Source organism: Triturus cristatus, chromosome 8 (genome assembly GCF_964204655.1).
Source record: "Triturus cristatus chromosome 8, aTriCri1.1, whole genome shotgun sequence".
NCBI classification, from domain to species: domain Eukaryota; kingdom Metazoa; phylum Chordata; class Amphibia; order Caudata; family Salamandridae; genus Triturus; species Triturus cristatus.
The window spans coordinates 293,158,443-293,183,304 of NC_140591.1; the positions used below are offsets into that span (position 1 = coordinate 293,158,443).

General features: G+C 46.2%; 1 protein-coding gene across 3 annotated transcripts in view; it reads right to left on the reverse strand.

Annotated features, from left to right (window-relative positions):
• The window catches only part of CPAP (centrosome assembly and centriole elongation protein), a 521,976-nt gene that overhangs the window by 146,437 nt on the left and 350,677 nt on the right, over positions 1 to 24,862 (reverse strand). For 2 of the 3 annotated variants that reach the window (XM_085621543.1, XM_085621541.1), the window contains one exon: positions 16,487 to 16,572. In XM_085621543.1, coding sequence (XP_085477669.1) covers positions 16,487 to 16,572 — 86 coding nt within the window. The remainder of the gene's footprint in view (positions 1 to 16,486; positions 16,573 to 24,862) is intronic. The other variant, XM_085621542.1, reaches the window with a different exon arrangement.

The window sequence follows — 24,862 nt, forward strand, 5'->3', positions numbered from 1 at the left end:
GTAAGACTCCACCCCTTCATCTGGGGAGTCTGCATACTGTCTTGACAGTCATCTGTTGTTTCCCCTATGTGTGAGAGGCCCATTTGTTATTCTTCCTCCAGGTCAAAGAATTCCTCTTCCAACTCTTCCTGCAGCACTGGGGTAGTGGCGTGTTCCAGTTCGTCTGTTTCCACTTGTTTTTTCAATGGAATTCTATAACCCTGTTGGGAATTCCCACTTCTTAATTAGGGATTAAAGTTTGGCCTCAAGAAGCTTTCTTTTCTGCGATCACCGAGCTCCACCTAATCTCTTTGTTTCGACGTTGAGGAACTTTGACATCAGGGGCCTCAGTGTTTCACTGTCAATAGGGAGTGGCTCTTCGATGCCGCTGTGGATCCCGTCTTCTTAAACTGCCTTGAGCTGGCTTTCACAGTCTCCCTTCCATGCCTTTGACTCTCTCTCAAGGTTGAAGCAGGTTTTGAGGACTTGCCTCCAACAGTGTCCCTTGTCTTGGACCAGTGTGGCTCCTTGGGCTTTACTGTGCCCTCCATCATCGACTATTTCAGCGTCCTTGGCGGTTTCTGCGAGTCAGAGGTCCTTGGCTCAACTGTGTTTCGGCTCTTAGGGATTACCTATTCTTTGTGTTCCTCCCTCAATGCTTTTTCTGGACTATAGCTAGTTCCGCCCTTGATGATCTCTTATAGTTCTGGCTCTTCCCCTTGGGCTCCTCTGCTTCTAGGATGTCCTAGTCGGTGCTCGACAGGCCCAGGTTTTAGAAGGACACCTCTTTTGTCTGCAGCGATAGCATAGAGTAGTGTGCCCACCTCTGCCTTGCCTGGTGGCCTTGGGCAAGAACTCTGCACATGCTGCCCAGTCCTCTGCGTTGTGGTTTTTAAGAAGTCAGAGGTTACAAACCCAGAGTGTGTCCATCTCTGCATACTTGTGGTAGCACAATGGGCAGAATCTAAATGGAGTATGCTCCATGCCTTTTTCTCATTCTCTGACCATGTGGTCCTGTTGCACCAGTCTTCTCAACTTTTTTTTTAGGAAGCTGGCTCTCTTTATAGTACAATAAAAAGTACACTGTGTAGAGAGTCCAGTGAATCCACAAGTGGTTTCCAGAGGCTACAGTAGGTAACACTAATGCTCTCTCCTGTGGTAGTGTGGGTGAGCTGTTAGGCTTATCAGAGAGTAGTGCTAAGCATTTATTGTACTCGCAGAGGCAATACATGAGACACAAAATCAAAAAATAAATCAGAGACCAAATTAGAAAAAGAACACTTCTTTTTATAGATTTTGTAAAACCAAGCACTTTGTTCAAAAGTAAGCACTGTTTTTGTTAGCAATGTTTATAGGTATGTAAACTTCAAAGTCGTGCCCCTTTACGAACAATGCAATCCTATGGGGGAGAAAAGACATGTGCATAATTGTAAGTATAGTCAGTTTCAGGGAGTCAGAGAAACCTTCTTATTATGGATTTTAGTGAGGCAAGGTCCAAAGTACTACCAGCAGTTCTTCAGGATGCTAGTGAGGTTGGTAGATGTGCGCTATGTAGGGAAGACATCTGAAAACAGGCTGCAAAGGGGGACTTTGGGATAAGTACGAGAGCTACCAAACAAGGGCTTGGGTTGCAAGGGTGTTTGTAGCCAGGAGGCGCAGCCGGTTCTTCGGTACCCAGGCCGGGCAGCTCGAATGTAGAGTGAGTAGGTCAACTAGGTTGGATGCACAATGGTGATTCTCGAGGTTAGGGACAAACAGGACAGCTGAGCCACTCACAAGGTGGCTCTCAGTGATGCGGACGTCATTAGACAGCTGCTCGGTTGTGGTGCAGTCAGGATCCGGATTGGACTCTTGCTGTTGGTATTTGGTCAGTGCGCCCAGAACCCCAGGTATTAGTACTACATGGCTCCAGTTGGGCCTAGTGTCTTCCCACTCAGTGGGAAGACAGATCTCACCTTCCAGAGCACAGGTACCTTTTTCTGGTCATTTTTGGCATCGGTCAGGTCGAAGAGCTGCAAGGCAGTGCCCAGACTCTGTTTTCGGTACCTACGGACTCCTGGGGAGTAGCTCCTCTACTTCACGGGAGACTGTAGGCAATTTTTGAAGAGCTGACAGGTTGCCCAAAGCTGTGGTAGATCTCCAGCTTGAAGAACAAGTCACTCTGTCACGACTGTTGAGAGAGCGTCAGTTTTGTGCTAAATGTTTACTGTTGTTCTGCAGTTGTCACCAGGCAGTGATTCTTCTTTGTCCTTCTTCTCTTGATCCATCGAATCTGAATTCTTGGGTTCAGGGATGTCACATAAATACTCAATTTAGGAGCATTAAGGACAGTGATGGCTAGTAGCCAATGGGCTGCCTACCTTTAGGGCATCTACACCCTCTATATAACCACTTCCTGTGGGAAGTGGGCATAACTCTGACCCTAGAAGGCTAATTCAGTTGAGAACAAGATGGAGGAATCTGAAATGGCGGTGTCCACATCAGCTGGTCCACCCGAGGGGGTGTGGGACCCACCTCCTAATCTTATTAATGTTCCAGCCTGTCTTGCTGCCAAACATGGGATCTCGACAGGGGTGCGGCATCTCCACTATCTTGAGAGGCCGGTGTCGCATTACAAAGGCAGTGCAGCCTTTAACGCTTCCCGCCCTGGAACGCCGATCCTGCGTGGAGGCGGTGTTAACACCTACGTCCAGAGCAGACTTTGTTTCCGAACTCCAAGAGTGAAGGCTCTCACCGCAGGGGGTCAGAAATATGCCTGTTGTAGCTACGTGGTCAAGACCAATCAGTCAACACTAGTAGTTGGTAGGTTTTCAAGGGGAACCTCTAAGGTGTCCTCTGGGTGCATAAATTAATAAATCCATCACTGGCATCAGTGTGGGTTTATTAATGAGATAATCAGTGTGGGTTTATTAATGAATTGTTTAGTACCAAACATCTGTGGTTACAGTGAAGCCATCATGTTGCTGGCAAACTCTTATTCATGAGCATCTAGCCCATGAACTCGTTATGGCTGCCCTGTGCACATGTGATATCCAAGAGTTATATTAGTTATTACAGGGATACATCCACTCATGCAGATATGCCCACACATGGGGTATAGTGCACCCTGCCTTGGAGCTGAAAGGCCTGCCTTAGGGGGGAGGTGGAGGGGGACTTTCCTCTATCACATGTAGTGTTTTGCAAGCATGGCACACATGGATGTGTGCCATGTCGACTCTTCACTTTTCTCTGCAACAAGACACGCAGGCTGCAATAGCAGTTTGCACGTGCTTGGGTGACTTATGTTGGTGCAATTCTTCAATGCTGCAGCCCTTAGGGACCCTCTTTTGTCCCCATGCTCTAGGTACCAGCAGTACCTTTTACTAGGGTCTTACATGGAGCCTAAAGTGGTGCCAATTGTGGAAAAATGGTACAGGTTAATGAAAGAACACTGGTACAGGAGAACTTGTTAACAGGAACACAGTACACGTTCAATCAAAGTTGCATCAGATACAAGGCAAAAAGTGGTGAGGTCATCGTGATTAAAAGGGCAATTTCCTACAGGTTTCTTTCGGCGTTTTCTCTGTGTCTTTTCGATGGTCTACATCCTATCAGTTGTCCCCACTCCTGTTCCCTCGACAGTGATACTCAGTGGAAAAAACACGTTGTTCCCTTGACGCTGTAGGTCTGCCCTAGGCTTCCAGACCCAACGGCAGAAAAAAGAATCTTAAGATGGCGACTGGGTCGAGGGATTTCAGGAGCATACATCTGACAACATATGAGGAGGGGTTTGAAAACAAATGGTCAACGACACCCATGGGAGAAGAAAGGAAAAAGCGAAAAGAGTCTTCAAAGAGCAGACCCAATGCTAGATGGCGGAATAATGCACAGCATGTGAATCCAGATAAGATTCACATTGCAAGACTGTTGCAATTTGCAAACTGATTTTGTCCTGTCAATGTAGTAGTTGAGGGTCCGCTTTACAATCTGGTGTGTGAAGGGCTCTCTCTGGTACAGAATCTGGGTGTGGGAAAAACACCAGGCGTTCAATTGTCTGGTTAAGGTGGAAAAGAGATCATCTTGAGTAGAAACTTTGGATAAGTTCTAAGGACTACCCTGTCAGCACGAACATGAAATACGTTCTTCCAAGGTGAGCGCTTGGATCTCGCTCACATGTCTGAGAGAAGTGATCGCATTGAGAAACACTACTTTCCAAGACAAAAATAGGAGAGGGAAAGAATGAAGGGGCTCAAATTCAGGAGCCTAGTAAGGGCTACACGGAGATTCCATGACAGGACAGAACTGGAGGTAACCTGCAGGGATAACTCTCTTAAGTCCTTCCATGAAGGCCTTCATGATGGGGACTCTGAATAGTGAAAAGTGTTCCCTGTTGTGTAGGTATGCTGCCACTGCAGCCAAATGTAAAGGAATTGATATGTAAGTCAAGCTTGATCGTTGCAAGTGAACAGGTAACGTACTGTGTCTTGCAGTGTTGGCTATAGTAGATCAATAGGTTTGGGTAGGCAGTAGTGGACAAATCTTTTTCACTTAACCGCACAGCAGGCTCTGGTAGGGTTACTGTGAGCTCCTTGACGATAAACATACATTCTGGAGGGAAACTGAGATAACTAAGCTCTAGGATCTCAGGAGCCAGATCGCAAGGATGAGCTGTTTGGGATTAAGATACCCGACTGGGCCCTGGTGTTGAATGAGAAGGTCCAGTCGGTTGGGGAGCTTCACGTGAGGGACTACAGACAACTTGAGGAGGGTGCCTGGCCCACATGGAAGCCAGTAGGACGAGGTTGAGGGAGGACTGCTGGAGCTTCCGAACTACAAATGAAAGGAGCAGGAGAGGAATAAAAGCATAGTCAAATATCCCTGACCAGTTAATCTATAGTACATTGCCCATGGACTGTGGAAACCTGGAAGTGAAGCTTGAGCATTTGACGTTTTCAGTGGTTGTAAACAGATCTATGTAAGGAAACCCCCAATGTTGGAAGTACGGGTGCAAGCTTTAGGGGTGGAGGTACCACTTGTGAACTTGGTGCTGTATCGGGCTGACTAGGTTTACTCTGTGGTGGATTGCCCAACACCAAATGTTATACTTGCTGAAGGGCCTGAGGTCTAGCATGGGCTTGAAGGACCCATCTTTCTTGGGGATTAGAAAGTACAGGGAGTACACTCCTTAGCCATTTTGTTGTAGTAGCACAGGCTCTAGTGCCCCATTGAGTAAAAGCCCTCTACTTCTTCCTTGAATAGGAGATGATGTTCTGGTGAGAAAGGGTTTTTGCAGTGGCGATATTTGGTGATGGGGCAATGCGTTACAGGCAGTAACCTTGCTCTACAATGGACTGTACCCGTTGATCTGAGGTGATGCTTTGCCATTGCGGAAGGAACACCTGCAGATGTCTCCCAACAGGTGTTCTGTGATTGAGGGAGAAGGAGTCACAGCTTCGGGTGTGTGGTTCCCTTGGCCGCCCCACCTTTACCCCAGCCCTTGGAGTTAATTTTCATATAGGCACCCCTGGAATAAACCCAGGAGGATTGTGGCTGGTGCTTTTGCCTCTGGTAGCAGATGGAATTGTGAGCGACTAAAATGGGGGAAGGACTTGGGAGTTCATATTTGCTTTGGCTGTCCGTATGTTTTTTGATTTTCTCAAGCATCTGATCAACATGAGGCCCAAAGAGGTGTTCCCCATCAAAAGGCATGTTGATATGGTGCTGCTGGACGTCTGGCTTGAAGCCAGGTATACGGAGGCAAGCATGCCTGTGGATCAAGACCCTCAAGTTAATGCCTCTAGTGGCGGTGTCAGCGCCGTTGTGAGTACACCTGTTGGTATTGGAGTTTGTTTGCCCTTCTGCCACAATCTCCTGTGCCCGTTGTTTGTACTGATCTGAGAGATGCTGGATCAGATCCCCCATTACGTTCCATCAGGCAAGGTCATATCCGGACAACAACCTCATGTAGTTGGTGATCCGTCAATGAGTTGCAGATTGTGTGTCAACCCTTTTTCCCACTGCATCGATTTCCTTACTTTCTTGGTATGACAGTGGGGCCATGCCCAGTGTCATGTGCATTTCGCTGTTTACGGGTGGCGTGCACTAGCAGGGAGTCTGGTGAGATTTGACCTCTGGTAGAGGCCGAACAGAGGGGGAGGACTTGTATATCTGTCAACCCTTGAGGTGACTATCCTAGCCTTGAATGAGTCTCTGAAATAATCCTGTGTAGGCTTAAGCAACTCCCTGGAGCACGGGCAAATTTGTGTGGAACGCCAAGTGCATGAGAGGGTTTCCACCAGGAAGTCATCCTCCTCTGCAATGGGGTGTAGGTCTAATTTGTTATTTGTGTCTGTCCTGTGAATTACCTTGTGGTAAGAGGTGGTAACGTTGGGAGGGAAAGGTTTGGTAGGGTATTGGTCCGCAGCATATTTGGTTTCATGGCTGAAGGCCGTGACCTTTTTCGGCCTAAGCCTCTCTTTCCACATCTTCTTCAAAGTCTTCTGCGAAGATGTCATGGCTATCATCGTCATGCCTGTGTTATACCATTAGACCTACGTATGTTTAATGTGATTAATTACAGTTAACTTATGGCTCCTTCCTATGTCAAAATTGAATAAAATTTAGTTAAAAAAAAAAAAATGGGTATCATCGTCACAGTGTCCTTCCATGATGCGTCGAGCAAGTCGATGATCCAAACAGTTCCAAATAGTCTTTCTGGAGCAGAGTGTGAGGCAGGCGGCCTCGTTCTACTCCGGTGACAAGCACAGATTACAAAGTGCATGTCCATTGTGGACAGTGGCGAAAGAATGATTTTTCCATTATGTTATGTTATTAGAGTTTTTTTTTTTTTTAAACAAATTTTGTCAAGTTGCACATGTATTGCAGAGCACTGCACCCTAGAGGCAGCTGCACCATCAACCCATACAAATACAATGACTCACTTTTTCCAATGGAATCCAAGCATATATAAGCAACAATGAAAAGAATACCCCAACTCCTTCCCACCCCCACCCCTCCTCCCTGATCGCACAAGACCCGCACACTCCTGTCCTCAGCTTGTAAATATAGCAAGAAGAGTGTACCCATCCACCCCCCCCCGCATTGCACCCCCGCAGTCCGAAGGTGTACATATGAGTTATCCCAAAGGAGGATGGACCTCTGTTGCTGATCTTGTCTAACCACAGTCCCCGGTAGTCCACCCACCGTTTCCAAATCTTGAAGTGTTTGCAAGGGCACCCCCTAGCGACAAAGATAGGTTGTTCCAGCCCCATACAGAAGTCTAGCCCATTCTTCCATGCAGCCACCGATGGGGCCCTTGGCGCATTCCATGCCGTGGCGATGTCCTTTTTCGCCAGAGTAAAACCTAATTGCATGAGGTGTCGCTTGTGAATATTGCCTCCTATTCCCTCCATAACATCAAGCAAGGCTAGCTGCGGTGTATGGGGGAACTCCCACCACAGGACCTCCGAGAGACAGGCAAACACCCCCCTCCAAATGCGGTCAAGGGAGAGACAACGCCGGACTGTGTGAATGAATGTACCCTCCTCTCGACTGCAGCGAAGACTCATAGGTGAGGCGATCAGCTCTGCCATTCACAAGCGCACTCGAGTAAAGTAGACCCTGTGTAGGTACTTGAACTGGACAAGGCGGAGTCGCATCGCTATGGCCGCTCCCCGTGGGGCTGCCAGGGCCTTGGTCCAGTCCTCCTCCTCCTCCAGTGTGCCCACATCCTCTTCCCAGTCCCCCCAAAGCTTCTGTAGCGTGGGGGAGCAATGAGTAACCAGGGATTGATAAAACCGGGAAATTTTCCGCTCCTTTAAATCTCCCATAAAAACTTTGGCCTCCAGTGGGCTAAATTCTGGTAACGACTCCAAACCCTCTAAGCTAGGGGACAGGGCATGTCGAAATTGAAGGTAACGATAGAACTGGGACCATGGCATAAGGAATTCTTTCTGAAGGTCTTGAAAGGATTTGAGCGTCCGGCCCCTCATAACGTCGCCCAGGACTGAGATGTCTATGTTATCCCACCCCCGGAAGCCCTGCAGAGCCGCCAACTGAGGTAGGCGCCCATTATCCCAGTGGGGGGTTTCCAGAGTCAGAGTGTTCCACCACCCCATTCGCTGCAACGCCTGCCTCCAAATCAGGAACACCACCTGTGTAACTGACGGCAGTGAACCCCGCAAAGGTGCCGAATAAAGAATTGTGTGTAGTGAGTGGTGCCCCATAAGTAGCCGCTCGTCTGCATATGCCAGGTCTTTCCTATCGCCGTACCACCACTCGTTAAGAACCAGTAGATGCGAGGCTTGGTAGTACAAGAGAACGTCAAAGGTCGCTAGCCTCCTGCAGTAGGTGGACAAGAAGCATGTTTGCAGAGCTACACGCACCTTTCCCCCTCCCACAAAAACTGCCCGAGCGCTGCATTCACCTGTCTGAACCATCGGGCGGGATCTGATATGGGTGATTTTGTAGCTGATAGAGAAGCCGGAGAAGCGCCACTATCTTGAATATCGCCGATCTGCCATATAATGACAGAGGCATACGGGACCAGGACTTGAGGTCTTCACGGATCTGTTCCCACACTGGAACCAAGTTACGCTCCCAGGAAACTGCAGGTACATCTGATAAAAACACGCCTAGGTATTTCAGTCCCCCCGCCGCCAACTGAACCGAGGAAATCCACACGCCCATTCCCGTCTGATCCCCCTGAATCCATAACGAGGTCTTACGGGGATTCAAATAGAGTCCCGAAGTCTCCCCAAAAATCTGCATAATGCGCAGTAGCCGCGGCCCCGTCCTGTCTACGGCTGTAAGAAAGAAGAGGACGTTATCCGCATATAATGCGATCCTATCGGACAGACCCGGAGCCCACTCAAATCCCCGGACCTGCGCATCAATGTGCACCCATGCCGCCAAAGGCTCCATAGCTAGCGCAAATAAATACGGGGACAGCCCAGCCGTGCCCCGCCTGATAGAAAAAGTGGATGAGATCGCACCAGCCACCCGCACCGACGCCGTCAGATCTGTGTACAAGAGCGTTAAATAGGAGAGAAAGTGTGGTCCAAGGTTGAGTCTTCGCAGCAAAGCAAATAAGTACACCCAACTCAGGGAGTCAAACGCCCTGTCCATATCGGCCAATAAGAGCGCCGCTGGTTCCCCCAACTGTCGGATAGCTGCCATCGCCACGTGCGCTTGCCTAATGTTGTGCCTGGTCACCCTCTGGGGCATGAACCCATCAACCCAATCAAGTCCTGTCACTAAGGAGTGCAATCTCGTGGGGCGACCACCCTCCGGACCACCCCCAGCCTGCCACCGATCCCTGGCCAGATCCAGGACATCGTTCCAGTCCCCACCAACCACAGATAACGCATCTGGCATATCCGCCCATAGGTTCATAAGCCGCACCACCAGATTCCATTGAAAGGGAGGGGGAGCATAGACACTACCCAACACTAGGGGGTCCTCTCCGATCTTGCCCCGAAGAAACAAATAGCGCCCCTGTGTGTCTTGTCCACTGATCAATATGAGTATAAGGGACCCTGCAGTGCATCAGGATCACTACCCCCGCGAACCCCTTATAAAGCCGGAGTGGATTACCTGCTGAAACCCATAACACTGAAAGCAGAGGGCATTCGTACCCATGAGGTGCGTTTCCTGTAACATAAGGATATCGGCCCTGGCCCGTTTGGGCTGTTGGAGTATGGCCCCCTCATTTAATTTTGTCCATGGCACCGCGCACATTCCAGCTAACGATACGGAGGGTACCCTTGGTCACCTGCCCTCTACTGCTTGTGCTGGCCATCTGGACTTGTATCTACCACTATAGCAGGCATGGGGACTTTTCGGTGCATGTGTGAAGAGCAGCGGATCATCAGCATAAGTGCGATTTGTGAACGCAAACAATCCCCACCCAACTAACCCCCCACCCTATACCTCAAAAACACTGAAGCATCTGTCGCGGCGGGACTGGACCCCGATCCCCAACGGGGGGACGGGAACCGACCAGACCAATGGATCCCCAACTCACAGCCCATGTCACCTGGGCATGTCCCCCGCCAGCAAAGGCCTGGCAGAGAAACCGGCCCATGTCAGAGTCTCTCCGATTAGCATATGTTATTAGAGTTTTTAAAGCGCACTTTTACCCAAGGGTGTCCTGGCGCTGAGTACTGTCTAACTGGTTTCCGTAGGCGCAAAAGTCTTATTCTGAGAAGAGCCACGTTTTCAACCCCTTCCTGAAAGAAAGGAGCTCAGTGGAGTTCCTAAGATGCACTGGTAGGTTGTTCCAAGCATTTGCGGCACACAAGATGAAACTGCTGCCGCCCCAGTTAGCTTTTTTCACTCTGGGAACAGTCACTTGTTTTGCTACCAAGGAGCACAACATTCTTCCGGGGAGATACCATTGAAGGCGTCTTCTCAGATATTCAGGACCACTGCCCATCAAAGACTTAAAGACCGTGCAAAGCACCTTGAATTGTGCACGTTGTTTTATTGGGAGCTAGTGAAGGTGTCGAAGTCCATTTCTAACTGAGACAAACCTTGGTGTGCCCGTTAGCAGCCTAGCTGCCGCATTTTGCACAAGCTGGAGTCTGTTCAGATGTTTCTTTTGAATGTTCAAGTACAGACTATTACAATAATCCAGCCGTGACAACATGAGGGCTGAGACTGCTGTCCCGAAGCTATCCTCAGAGGAAAAATGTAATTTTCCTCCAAATTCTGAGGAGGAAAAAGCTTGTTGAGACAACCCCACTGACCTGGTCCCCAAAAGTAAGTTTGTTATACATAATCACACCCAGGTTCTTGGCTTTCACCGTGGGGGTTGGGGGCTTACCCATTTTGTCAGGCCACAAGTCTGGTGTCCAGAAGTTGGGGTGATTCCCAAATAGAATAACCTCCGTTTTGCCTGCATTGAGTTTCAAGCAGTTCGCGGACATCCAACTAATTATAGCTTTCATGCAATCGTGGCATCTTAAGGCCGTTCCGGCTTCTTTGCCTCACTGTAGGGACAATACAATTTGTGTGTCGTTCGTGCAGGATGTTAATTGGTGCCCGAAAGATCTTATCAAGGCTGCCAGCGTGCTAACGTATATATTAAAAAGTGTGGGGCTAAGGAAGGACCCTTGTGGCACCACGCAAGGAAGGGAAAAAGGCTTCAACCTATCCCATCCCAGATCCACCATTTACGTTCTATCGGACAAAAAAGATTTCAATGAGTTCCAGGCCTTGTCGTGACTCCCCGCTCTCGATAATCTGTCCATCAGAACTTCATGATGGACCGTATCGAAGGCTGCTGACACATCCAACATAATCAGGATCGCAGCGCCTCCCTGGTCCACGGCCTCTTGTACCTCCTCTGTGGCTTTAATCAGGGCTAGCTTTGTGCTATGTCTGGTGCAAACGCCATACTGCGTAGGATCAAGCACATTGTTGCTCTGAAAGAATGTGCCAAGTTGCACATTGATAGCCTTCTTTATAATTTTTGCCGGCAATGGAAGTTGAGAGATGGGTCTATAGTTATTCGGATCGCTTGGATCCAGGTTTGTTTTTTTAATCAGCGGGAGTATTGAGGCGGATTTCCAGGTTGTGGGATACTGGTCTGACTCAATGATTATGTTAAGCAAAGGCGTAAGAATGGAGGCAATGAAGTCAGGGGTGTTTTTGATCACCGATATTGGACAAGAGTCCAGGGGGGATCCAGATCGAGTCCCTATCAGAAGGTTGGTTACATCTTGGATCTCGAATGGTGTGAAACCCTCTAATATAGGTGCAGAGTTGAAGGTCACGGATTTTCGCCCGGCTAACAACTCACCACCCCTCTTTGCTGGTTGATGAAGGAAGAAAAAATAACTTCCACCTTATTCCACCTTATTCAGAAAGAAGGAGGCTAAGGATTCACAGAGTGCTGTGTGTTGGGTTTGGTGGGGTTCGCAAGATTGGCTATAGTTCTGAAGAGTTCTCTGTAGGAAGATTTAGCCGTGTTAATCTGCTCTGAAAAATATGCTTTTTGGGCTCCTTGGAGTAATTTATTTATAGTTAGTAAAGCTTGCTTTATATGCTTCTTTATTAGTGGTGTTATACCCTTTTCTCCAGATCCGCTCCAGCCTCTTACAGTCTGTTTTGTCCTTTTGCAGGTTATCGGAGAACCAGGGGGCTCGCATTGTCGAGCTGGGGAGCTGACTGAATAGACTTGAGAGGAGCATCGACAAACCAGAAGAAGCAGATCCGAGGGAAAGACCATGACAGAGGTGAAGAAACTCCATGTAAAAAAGAATTGTCCGTAGCTATCAGGAACGGAAGACTCGAGAGGCCCCGACGAAGAGCACCACGTGGTGTCAACTCAGAGCCCCGGCGAAGCATGTTCAACTCCGACAGCGGATAAAAACAATCTAACAATGGAGATGATGCCCATGTGCATTACCAGTCATAGGAACAGTCACTATACCTTGTGACTCAAAAGACTTCTGCGAAGAAAAACAAGTTGTACATGTCTGAGCCCAACTCTAGATGGCAGGATTAAGCTGAACATATGTATATACAGCTACCCATGCCACAAACAAATATTTTCTTCTCTTTTTAAAGGACAATACTGAATTCTACCTTTCCCTTTATCTGGTTATTCTTAATTTCTCAACCTTGCTCAAGCTCCAACCTATGCTGATGACGACCTTAAAGTGTTATTAGTTCGAAAACACGATCAACACTATTGCAGTTGAACTTTTACAGAAAACATTAACCGTGGGGCTCATGGCTAAATGCACTTGACTGTGCCTGTGACAGAAAAATGATGGTAGAAGTCTATTGTCTTTTATTTTACACACTTCTTTGCAACTCTCTATTGCACTGTCTGAGCACAGACAACCTTTAAATGTGTGATGCTTGTCAGCTGTTCAGTATAACTGTTATGCGACCATAAACATTATTTTTTCACTAGAGACCACCTTGTATATCTTCTGTTATACCCCTGGTTCCAGGTGGTTATAGGGCTTCACCGTTGCCTAACACATGCGATCAAACATGACAATCTGTGTTTTTTTTACCTGCCCGCAAAGACGGTGGGGACATGATTTTGTCAACTAATCGCTCTTCTACCAAGTCTGTTTATTCTGTATGTTGGACCTGTTTAGCTTCTTGGTGTGCTGGGGTGGAAGTTGACCCCACTAAGGCATATTTATCCGATGTGTTGTGCTTTGCTTTTTGCTTGGCCTAGTAAGGCTTTGCTGTAGGAGCTGTTAAGACTTATCACTCAGCTGGTCCATCAAATTAAAAATGAAATTGCTATCATTGTTAATTTCTGTTACCATTATCTGTTTTCCAAAGGAGATGACCCATTAGTTTCCCCTTCTCCCTATTGTCATGTCTTAATGCGATCTTAACCTGGTGCTCACGTTCCAGATGGATTACATCTTCAAGCTCATGCACAATTGTCCTTTGTAACCGTTTACTTTGTAAACTACCTCAGCTTGCATGTTAGTGAGCACATGCTTTGTCAGTAGCTCCTCCTTTGATAGCATTTTTCCCGCACAAAATGTCCTTTGGTAGTAAAGCATCCTTACAAGAGACATTCTACCTGCCTCCGCATCCTTCCAAAAAAGGAGGAAAGACTAACCACCTGCGTCTTTGCAGGGCCCTCAGTTTCTACACTGACAGGACCCACAAGCAGTTGACTGATGATCAACTTTTCTTTGGCTATGCTGGTCCGCAACAAGAGCTTTGGTCCTTACCTTTTCCAGGCATTATTGCCTAGACTGCAGGAATGGGCATTTTACCATCTGTGTTGTAGAACTTACCAATTTAACAATCTCCTCTGACCCACCATCTTGGAACTACTGCTTGTAAATTTATTCAAGAGGTGAGAAATCTCCTGGTAGTAGTATCCATGAGAAAAACAAGTTACTTACATTTATTACTGATCTTTCTGGTGGATCCACTTTCTACCAGCTGATTCCTCATCAATCCCACAAGTCCCCCCTTCTATAGAGAAGTCATGTGACTTTTAATAAGGTCTCAAGTTAGTTTTGGCACACTACAGTTTCTACCAATCTTTTTAGCCTTGCCTATGCTCGAAGGGCATGAAAAGAAGACGGGGACTGTTGTCAGTGTGCTTTCTGGATCCAGTCTTTCACCTGAAAAAGACTGAAGTGGTATGTAACTTATTCTTCCAGCACAATGGGGATTTTTGTTGCAACTGTCACAAGCATGAGGTTGGCGGCAAGCTAGAGACCACGCTGAGGGTTGGATTCATTTTGATGCCCCTGGCAAAGTTCATGCTTAAAAAGATGCTAAACATGGTGTCTGTCCTACTGCAGAGTGAGTGATGATAAGCATATAGTGCAGTGTGGGATGTGAGAGAGGACTGTGAATGAGAAAACGGAGATACGCTTAGCATGGTGGGGATATTATTTGTTTGTCAAAGTGTGAGCACTGAGCAGACTGTGTGTGAGAGGAGGCATATGACATTAGCTTACCTAAGGACTGAGATGAAGAGATTTCAGACCTTGCCCTCTTTCAACTAGAAGATGACCTAATAGAAAGAATATAAACAAGCCTGCACCGCACCTCGCTAAACCTACACTCAAGAGCCCAGTGACAAAAGTAAGGATTATTTGCTGTTCTGCTGCCATGTCTTCTGAGGTTCTTCCAGATTGCACACAATATGGCTTGTTTCTGCCGAGCTCTAGAAAGCATTTGATATTTAGTTTCAGAAACCAAGCTCAAGTTTACCAATAGAAAAGTATAATCATTTTCTTCTACAAAGTCAGAAAACTGAGAACTTGAAAAACATCCAGGAAATAGCTGGAGAGAAAAATCAGCTTCATAAAAATACATCTATCTCAGCCAGAACATCGATTCGGAGCCTCTTGTCCAAGGTGGTAGTCAGTTGGCTATGATTTTTTATTAGCAAGTCATGTAGATCACACAAGGTGCCAGAAAGATGCTGACGAACAAGTGTAAGAGGCTGGCTCTGTATATACTATACCAAAGTAAGGTATAGTGTCCACAGAGTCTAGGGAGTCTCCAAAGGTATAGCAGAGGCTAAATTAGACAAGTGCTAATAGCTCTCTTTGTGCTAGTATGGGCCAGCAGTTAGGCTTATACAGAGGGTGTATTACGCATTTATTGTATTCACTCACTCAAGGCTGATGGCACACACTCAGACTGAATCCAGACCAATTAGGTAAGTATAAAAAAGGTATACTTATGCTTTTATTTCTAGTACGAAGTAGGAATTGGCACAGGTAAGTGGAATATACTCTCAAAAGCAAGACTTTACAAGGAAAAGAAGTTGTTATTGAATTTGCAATCATTACAGGTTTGTATTGGGTTTTAAAACAGGTTAAAGTACACAGTAATTACTTTTGGAATACTTTTAGATTATTTTTGGATTACATTGACTACAAGGGGTAGGCCCCAGGCAGTAGGTTGCAGGCATGGCACACAGAGATGTGAGCTATGTCGTCTCTTCACTCTTCTATGCACATACACACGCAGCCTGCTATGGCAGTGTATGGGTGTTAAGGGTTAAGGTGCAGGGTCTCTTCACGCTGGCACAATATGTGCCTCATCCCTTAGAGGCCTTCCCTGGTCACAGTGCCCTTAGTACCCATGGTATGTTTTACAAGGGGCTTACCTGTGGCCACAGATGTGCCAATTGTGGGTACAAAGGTACGATTTTGGGAAAGAACATAGGCCCTGGGAACCTGACTGGCAGGGACCCAGGGCACATCAAGTCAAAGTGCATCAGAAACCTGCCAATAAGTGGCTTTACATGTTCTGCCTTATGTTCCTAGCTGAATATAATGTTGATCCTGTGCGGGAGGCTCCCTATATGGTGTTTATTATTTATCACATTGTTACCATTCACATTTAAAGACATTTCGTGCAGGTTCTGGGTAAAGGTCTACTATGATGTTCACCTCCTATATTGCTGATGCTGTAAGCTATCACCTTAACAATATTATATGAACTTGTGGTACTAAATGTTTAATGCTCTGTGAAAAATAATGAGTAGAATCCACACATTTTGAAAAACTGCAGCCTAGGAACACTGAATAAAGTAACAATTTCCTTACACAATGAATACTTTAGCTATATTTAACCCTTTAAATGATGAAAGAAATATGTGCTTCACAATGTAGTTGAAATAATGTCCAAAAGATGATCTAATGCTTTTTTGGCTGTATCTCATGTGATAAGAGGGAACTAACATTAAAAAAAAATTAAATAACTGTTCATCATGGGGTTAATGCCCTAGAGCAGATGCTCCAGAATAAAAGATGGTCTCCACAGACACGTGGAAGTCGGCTCGGCCCTTTGCTAAAAGGGTCAAGCAGTTATGTGAAAACCCCTAACCCGTAATCAAGAATAACATTATTTCAATATAATTACTGAGAAACCAAAACCGCAAATTAGAAAAAGTAATAGAGAAAGGTCACAAAATGGAAAAATGTAATAGTTTCTTTGTAATGGGCCAATAAAATGCATGTCTTTATTTTCACCGAGAGCCATTTGGACCAGATGAACGGTCACTACTTACAGACTTCGAGGAATCTGACAAATGTACCTTCATTGTCTCCAAGTTTCCCACACTGGTCATCAAATTTAGCTTTCCAGAGGATTTTCCTAAAGAAAATGTATAATTTACACACTTACTACAGCATCAAGCAAAAGTAGAGATCTTAAATGAGGCTCAAACCTATGCAACAAACAAATTAAATATCCTCATTTTTTAAAATTTATTTTTTTAAATACTTTTATTGGAAACGCAGGGCATCACAAAATCACATGGTATACACATTGTTTAGCATCCAGTTGCACATTTACCTTTTAACATTATTTATGAAATAATTATCCATTACATAAGGGACGGTCCCGGCGACAGCACAATGCAATAACTTGGTTCCCTCCCTTCCCCCTTTAATCGGACATTTGATCAGTTTCCATTCTTGGTGGTTCACAGATATACCCCCTGAATTTATTCCAGTCTCCCCAGACTCTTTCCCATTTTTGTGGACACCCAAGATGCACAGACGCCGCCCTCTCTGCCACCATAGCTTCATCCATGTCTTTACACCATTCTTGCAATGTAGGTGACTCTCCTGACCCCCACCTCCTCGCAATATTCTGTTTAGCAAGCATAAGTCCCAGTGTTACCCAATCTTGCGCTGGATGGCTCAGGTCATTTGGTTCCCACATATTTAGCAAACATCGTCTTGGTTCTGGAATCAGTGACACCTCCACAGTTTGTGATACAGTTCTCATTATCTTGACCCAGTACGCCATAATCTTCGGGCAATCCCATATAGTATGATAGAAAGTACCCTCTTCCCCACAATCTCGCAAACAGAATTGATGTGAAGGCGTTCCTATTTTGCAGAGGGTCACTCTAGTGTAATATGTATGGTGAAGTACTTTGAGTTGTATCAACCTAAGTCGCGCAGGTATTGCAACCTCTCGAAGAGACAATAGTGCCTCCTGCCACTCCGAGTCATCAATTTCCCCTAAATCCGTGGACCATTTCTGTTTAAGTGTCAACATGGAGTCAGGCAAGTTGTTTACTAACTTACGATAGGTGAAGGAGGTGGCCCTTTTTTGCATATATTCGGTCAACAATCTATCTTCTAGAGGAGTAGCTTCTGGTGCCTGAGGGTAAAACAGCCTGTCGTGCGTGTTTGCTCTGGGTGTACCTAAAAACCTCTGAAGAGCCAAGTGCATATTGGACCTTCAGGTGTTCAAATGGGACCACTTCTCCCTTCCTCCAGAGATCACCCACCGTGGATATGCCGATCGCATCCCACTTGTCAAATCCTTTACTATTCCTTGCTATTTTTGTATGTTTTGGAGAATACCCCGTTTCGCGTACTATTCCTATCCCAAGCCGTTGAGAAGTCCAGAGTGGTGTCATTTGTGTGATTAGCCCCCGCCATCCTAGTCTGGTACGTGCTTCATACCATATGTGAACTGTGTGCTGTTGGCCCAATCAGTAGTCTGGATTTGCTTCTGTTATACAGTTCTGACATGACCCCTTCCTCTCCAAGCCCTTGCCTATCCGCCTGAAACGCTGGGTGTGTCTGGAGAGTATGCATCCAGCAGTTAATTACTTTTAACTGAGCCGCCCAATAGTACAGTTGTATTTTTGGGAGGGCTATACCGCCATCATACCAGCTTCTGACCAACTTATCCTGTGCAACGCGTGCTGGTTTATTCCCCTAGAGCAGACCGGAAACTTCCGCTGTTATTTTTTTGAAATAGCTCAGTGGTACGCGAAACGGGGTATTCTCCAAAACATACAAAAAGCGTGGGAGCGCCATCATTTTAAAAAGTGCTGCTTTTCACAGCATTGTCAATGGCAATTTCTGCCAGACCGTCGTGTCCTGTCGAAACTGTTCCAAGGGGGGCCCAAGATTTCTCTGAAAAAATTCATCAGGCTTGGGCGTAACATGAATGCCTAAATATTTGAAGGTAGCCTCAGTGATCTGCAACGGGCAGTCCCCTGGAAGAATCGGTGGCGGGCCACGCAATATAAATAGAACCGACTTGGACCAATTAATGGTGTACCCGGATACCCGACCAAAAATCTCACAAATATTTAAGAGCACCAAGATGGAGCGCCTAGGGGATGTTAGATATAGCAGAACATCATCCGCATAGAGGGAGATGCGGTCTTCCCAGATCGGTGTCCATTGGAGCCCACAAATCACTGGCTCCCACCTGATCCATGCTAGTGGTTCCAACACAAGTGCGAAGAGCAACAGGGATAGTGGACACCCTTGGCGCGTTCCACGCGTCAGTGGGAAATCTCTAGATATATGGCCATTGACCACTACATGTGCTAGGGGTTTAGTGTATAGTAGTCGTATCCATGCACAGAATATCGAGCCAAAGCCTAAGTTTCTAAGGACTGCAAAAAGATATGGCCACTCCACCATGTCGAACGCCATTCGTGCATCAAGGGATAGGATGAGCGCTGGCTTCTGAATATAGGGCATGCGAGCCATCACTCCATGCAACTGCCGCAAGTTGAGAGCCGTGCTCCTATTTGGCATAAACCCAGACTGATCTGGATGAATTAGGGTCGTAAGATGTGGGGTCAACCGTGTCGCGAAAAGTTTGGCTAATATTTTGGCTTCAGCGTTAATCAATGATATCGCACGATAGGAAGTGCATTCCTCGGGGGGCTTACCGGGCTTTGGGATCGTCACTATGGTGGCCATTCGCTGATCTCGTGGGAGCTCCCCTGCCTCTAAACTTTCAAGATACATATTTAAAATATAGGGGGCAGTCGTAGCGGCAGTCTTTTTATATAGTTCAATGGGTAAACCATTAGGCCCCACTGCTTTACCAGATTGCAGGGAGCCGATAGCCACCTGCAATTCCTCAATCGTTAGATCAGCTTCCAGGGTGAGGGCCTCTTCTGGGGACAACTTAGGCATACTAATTTCCTTAATATACGTTTGAGCCTCGATCGTCTCTATAGTCGTCTGAGAAGCGTACACCAGTTTGAAATACCCGGCCAATGTATTCACAATTTCTTTTGACGCCGCTACCAAGAAGCCATCCGGAGTTGTAGCTGCGCTATCATTCTTTGCGCTCGCTCCTTTTTATCTAGCCAGGCTATGAGCTTACTAGCCTTATCACCCATCTCATATATCGTGTGTCGCGTAGCCTGCATCCACGCCTTAGTCACTTCTCGTTGGTATTCTCTAAATTCACATTGTTTAGCACGCAAGGTTCGGGATGTCTCTGGCGACGGGTTCTGTGTGTGCTGCTCAGTAGCATTACTCAATTCCGATTCTATAGTGTCTAGCTCAGCTTGTTTCTCCCTCTTATGACCCACAATAGAGGAGACGGCCTGACCACGGACCACCGTTTTATATGCTTCCCAAAGAATACTAGGGGACTGGACCGAAGAAGCATTTTCCTGGAAGTAATGACGTGTTGCTGTTACAATGTCCTTTGAGATCTTAGGGACATGCAGATACCCTGGATATATGGGGTAAACATGTTTTCTTGCTTTATGATGGTTTGTGTACGTTAATATTAGCGGTGAGTGATCTGAAATACCCCTAGGACGGATCTCAACGTTCACTACATTCGTGAGGATATCTGCAGCTGCAAAAAAATAATCGATGCGGGAGAGGCTATTGTGTACCCCTGACTGAAAAGTGTATTGCCGTGCTTCTGGATGTCTGTATCTCCACACATCTGTAAGCCCAAGGGCATCCATAAATCCGTCCATACAAGTAGTGCCTGCCATGTTCTTCCTGGGGGGAAATCGATCTCGGCTTCCATCAATGACAGCAAGTCCCCACCGATTAGTATCATACCTGCTGGGAGGCCTAATAGAAACGCGCTAAGCACTGGGAGGGCCACTGAATGAAGAGCCGGAGGGATGTATACGGACACGATATTGAAGTTTCCCTTCCCACTGACATGTAATAGCCGCAAATCGACCCTGGTCATCCGTCTGAATATGCGTTATTATTAGGGGAAACTGTTCACGTACTAGAATACCAACACCCCTTGAAGCAGAAGAGAACTCAGAATGCACCACCATTCGAAACCCCTAACGGTCCATAGCCCTGAAGGCCGAGCCCATCAAGTGTGTCTGCTGCAGCAGGGCCACTGCCGGTGCACACCTCCTCAAATATTGTAGGACCAGACCCCTCTTTATCTTATCTCCCATCCCATTTACGTTCCATGTAAGCAGCGACAAAGGAGTGAGATCTGGGGCATCTGTGAATTGGACTCTTGTTGTGCCTGCATCATCCCTTTTTACCACGAACAACATATACTGCCTCATGATCATTGCCATAGTGCATCCAGAAAATGTTTTTAATCACAGATAGGAAGTGTGCCATATTCGCCCTTGTGAGAATCGCAACTAAGAACCACGAATAGCAACATAACAGTCCCCTCTCTCCCACCCACCTCCCTGCCTCCCAGCTTGCCTTAGTCAAGTATCTAATTGTAAATGTGTGGTCGTCATGATGCCGTTTTCGGCGTGCATGGATGTATAGTTTTCCTAGGTCTCTCTTGTGGTGTGTTCAGCATACCCACTATCCGTCACAGAAAATACCTTATCCAGTGTGCCTGTACTCGCATAATTATCACAATTGGGTTAGCCCATAGAAAATAACAAAATACATAGAAAACCATGAATGAAAAACAACCCCTCTCTACCACCCCCCTCCATGCTCCCCTGCCAGACGGATCCCCAACTATCCGCCACCCCAACATAGCAGAGTGCTTTAATCCCATTTACAGTACTTGCGTGTAGGGGGGGAGAAGTCTGTGGAGTTCCGCAGTTAAATATCCTCCTATTTCTGAAGAAAACACTATAGGAGTCAACTTTACTGGCTAAATGTATTCGCAATACCACTTTTAAGGTGGAAAAAATTAATTGGGTGGATTATATGTTCTATTAAGAGTTTACACCCGAAACGGGAAGGAATTATTTATCCCGCACATATCATGGACCTAACCATTACTATGCACAATGGAGAGTATCAAGGAGGTCATTCAAACAGCAAAAACAAGCAACTCTGCGCTGCTTTCAGGTACAACAACAGGGATGGCTGTGTAGGAACAGGTTGAACATGTTGAATAATTTACTCTGAATAGATATTGAAACAGGAAAAGAGGAAGATTAATGTAATGTACACATATGAACTAATGTTTGATATATCAACCGCTTAAGTAAATGTTATATGAAACAAATGGCAATAAAATCTGTTTAAAAAAAAACAACAAACAAAACAGCAGGGATGGCAGCCCTCCTGCGACTAAAATAAAAGAACACAATTTAGGAGTAAAGAATGAAACGATTACTTACCTGTAGGAGTAGCTTAAAGGTTTAAGAATTTTCTGTATTTGCATTCTGTGAATGTTTACGCCACCCTGTGGTTGGGTCGAAATCGTTTGTTTGCAGTCTCTTTTTCAGTTTTCCCTGCACAGCGCTTACGCTGTGCTTGTGAAATCTATTGTATTTGATATATCTTAAGAGGGACTTCTATCTCGCCTTCACTTCTTATTGGTCTGTGGGCTTGACACTTTCATTTTCCTTTGGATTTTATTGGTTGAGCGCTGCAATTCCTTTACCAATTTTTGTTTTTGTGGTGTGCCTACATTGCTCCTACATTATCATTATTTACTTAACTATCCCTGGCTGCACACTAATCTTTCCCTAGCTCCGACGCCCCAGGACTCCTTTTCGTTATTTTTTCAATTAATTTACCAATGCTTTCTTTCCTTTCATTTATTATTACACAAGGCTTGGAACGCATCGTGCTCAAAGCCTCGCTTACCGCCCTGAGCCCAGCCTCCGCAAAAGCCTCAGTCATTTTCTATCCCTGCTTGTTGTTGCATGCAGCACGAACCGCAGCAGCATGCAAATGATCTCCCAGCAGCAGTGTGCTGCAGATGTCAACATGTTGCAAAAGTTCTTTTCCTTATTTTATGGTTTGCTTTTCAGCGGTGTGCCAAGCTGCATCCTCTACCCAACCCTCAACTGGTATTCTGTTAATTGGTATTCTGCTGTTTTGCCTTTGCCAGGGCTTGCTCCTGCACTTGTTTCAGACACACGAGACAGGGCATTTGTTGTAGAGAAAAGGGAGTGGTGCCCAGTGCACAAAGCATTGGAATTGCACGTAAGTCACATTCTGCGAGCGGACTTCTGCGCTTCTCCAGGCCAGTGATGGGACCTAAACATGCTATGCCTGCAGGAAGGCTTTTTGCCTGCAGGTGAAGATGCCGTGACTCACTAAGGTTTTAATAGCGATGATGGCATCACCCGCTCAAATTGCAACCTTCGCACTACTTGCTTCACCCTTGCAGACAGACACGTAACCACTCAGAGAGGGAGACCATTCTACACGTTTTCGTCCATGCATCTTTTTCCCATTTTAATGAATTAGCTGTGTCTCAGTGGCTGTCCATACATCTCGTCTATAAGCAAATCATATTTCATATTCCCAACACAGCCGTAATTTGGAAGTTTAGAATATACAATATACATATAGAATATTATTGCAGCTCACCTGGCCTACCGCTACAGCTCCGCCCGCCCCGGTCCATCACGGCTTGTGCCGAATGTGTGGAGGGCGTGGCCGAGCTAGCTGACGTATTTCCTGGGTGGGAGGAGGGGAGGAGCTAACCTGACTCCTCTACTTAAACACATGTGTAGGCGACCGTGCAGCGGACGTGCGCAGCGGGCGCGCCGCTGGCGCGCCGAAGGCGCGCCTAAGGCAAGCCCGTCTGCGCCCGTCGGCGCCGGTACGGGCCCAGGGGCCTGGTCCCCTGGTCCCGCAACTCCCAGAGATAGGATTATCTACACCAGGGAAGAGCTACTCATGTTATCCAAACCACTGAACCTTACATGCAAACATAGGCTAAATGTAGACAAAGACACTTTGAAGTGTGGGCACTGCCAAGCCAACTTCAGGCCAGAGACACAGATTAATAATATTCACGTGTGGCGTTTGGCCCTGCTCAACTGCAGATCATTGGCCAAACACAAATATGAAATTAAAGATCTACTTGAGGAACATAAACTAGATGCCCTATTCCTTACTGAAACATGGCTTAACGAGAGTTCCACCCCAGATGTTCTGGATGCCTTTAACGTTGACTATAAGATAGTTAGACAGGACCGCTCGGGACGGAATGGAGGAGGTATTGCCATAATCCTTAAAGTCAATATGACATGTGACGTGCAACAAGTTGGAATTGATGACTGTGAAGCCCTTTCATACACGCTGTCAACATTAGATGGCACTACACTAAGTGGTATCTTAATATACAGACCACCGGGCCCAGTCACCAAGTTCATATCAAGTCTAGTGGATACAATAGTGCAACCTGCCCTCAGACACAACAAATTTATGGTGTTAGGCGACTTAAACATACACTTTGACAACAAACAGGACGAGGGTATAAACCTCTTGTGTAAAGACCTACTCACACTAAATCTAGCCCAAAGGGTCACTACACATACCCACCAAAAAGGACACCTACTAGACCCCATTTTCACTAATTGTGAAGATGTAATGGTGGGACTTCCTTGTCCTATCCCATGGTCAGACCACTACCTAGTGCCTTTCTCCTTACCTACACACAGAAAACTCCCTAAACAACCCCACCAGAAAATAACTACTAGGAACTGGAAAAAATGTAATCCCACTTCCTTCTCGCAAGCTCTAATAGAAAGGGAACCTAGATGGGACAGGGACACAAATCGTGTAAATGACCAACTAGATTCGTGGATCTCCGAGACACTAAATGAAATAGCGCCATGGAACACCAGAATCCCTAAAAGGAGGGGTTTCAACTGCACCATGGTTCAATAATGAACTAGCCGTAGTTAAAAAGAAATGTAAAAAGCTGGAACGTATATGGAGGAAGAATTATTGTACCAAAGCGAGAGAGGAATACAAATATGAACTCAAACAATACCACTCACTAATCATGAAAACCAGAGGCACTTATTACACGGAGAAAATTAACGGGGCTAAGAATGCTCCTAAAGAACTATTCACGATATTGAAGTCGCTAAGAACTCAGAAGGAGCCGGATGAAACTCCTACCTCCAAAGAGAACTGTGACAAAATTGCGGAGTTCTTTGCCTCTAAGGTTAAGAACATTTATGATACTTTTCCTACAGAGGCAAGACTTGGTACTAATACTATTCATGCCAACAACAAATACCATGTAGGAGGCATATTGGACGAATTCACCGTACACAGCCTAGACGTACTTAAGGACACAGCCAGAGGAATAAAATCCGGCTCCCCCCTTGATGCCGCCAGACCGAATATAATTATGGAAGGCGCCAACACTATCATGCCCCACATTATGGACATTATATCCCGCTCCTTCCAAGATGGCATAGTTCCCGACAAATGGAAACAGGCTA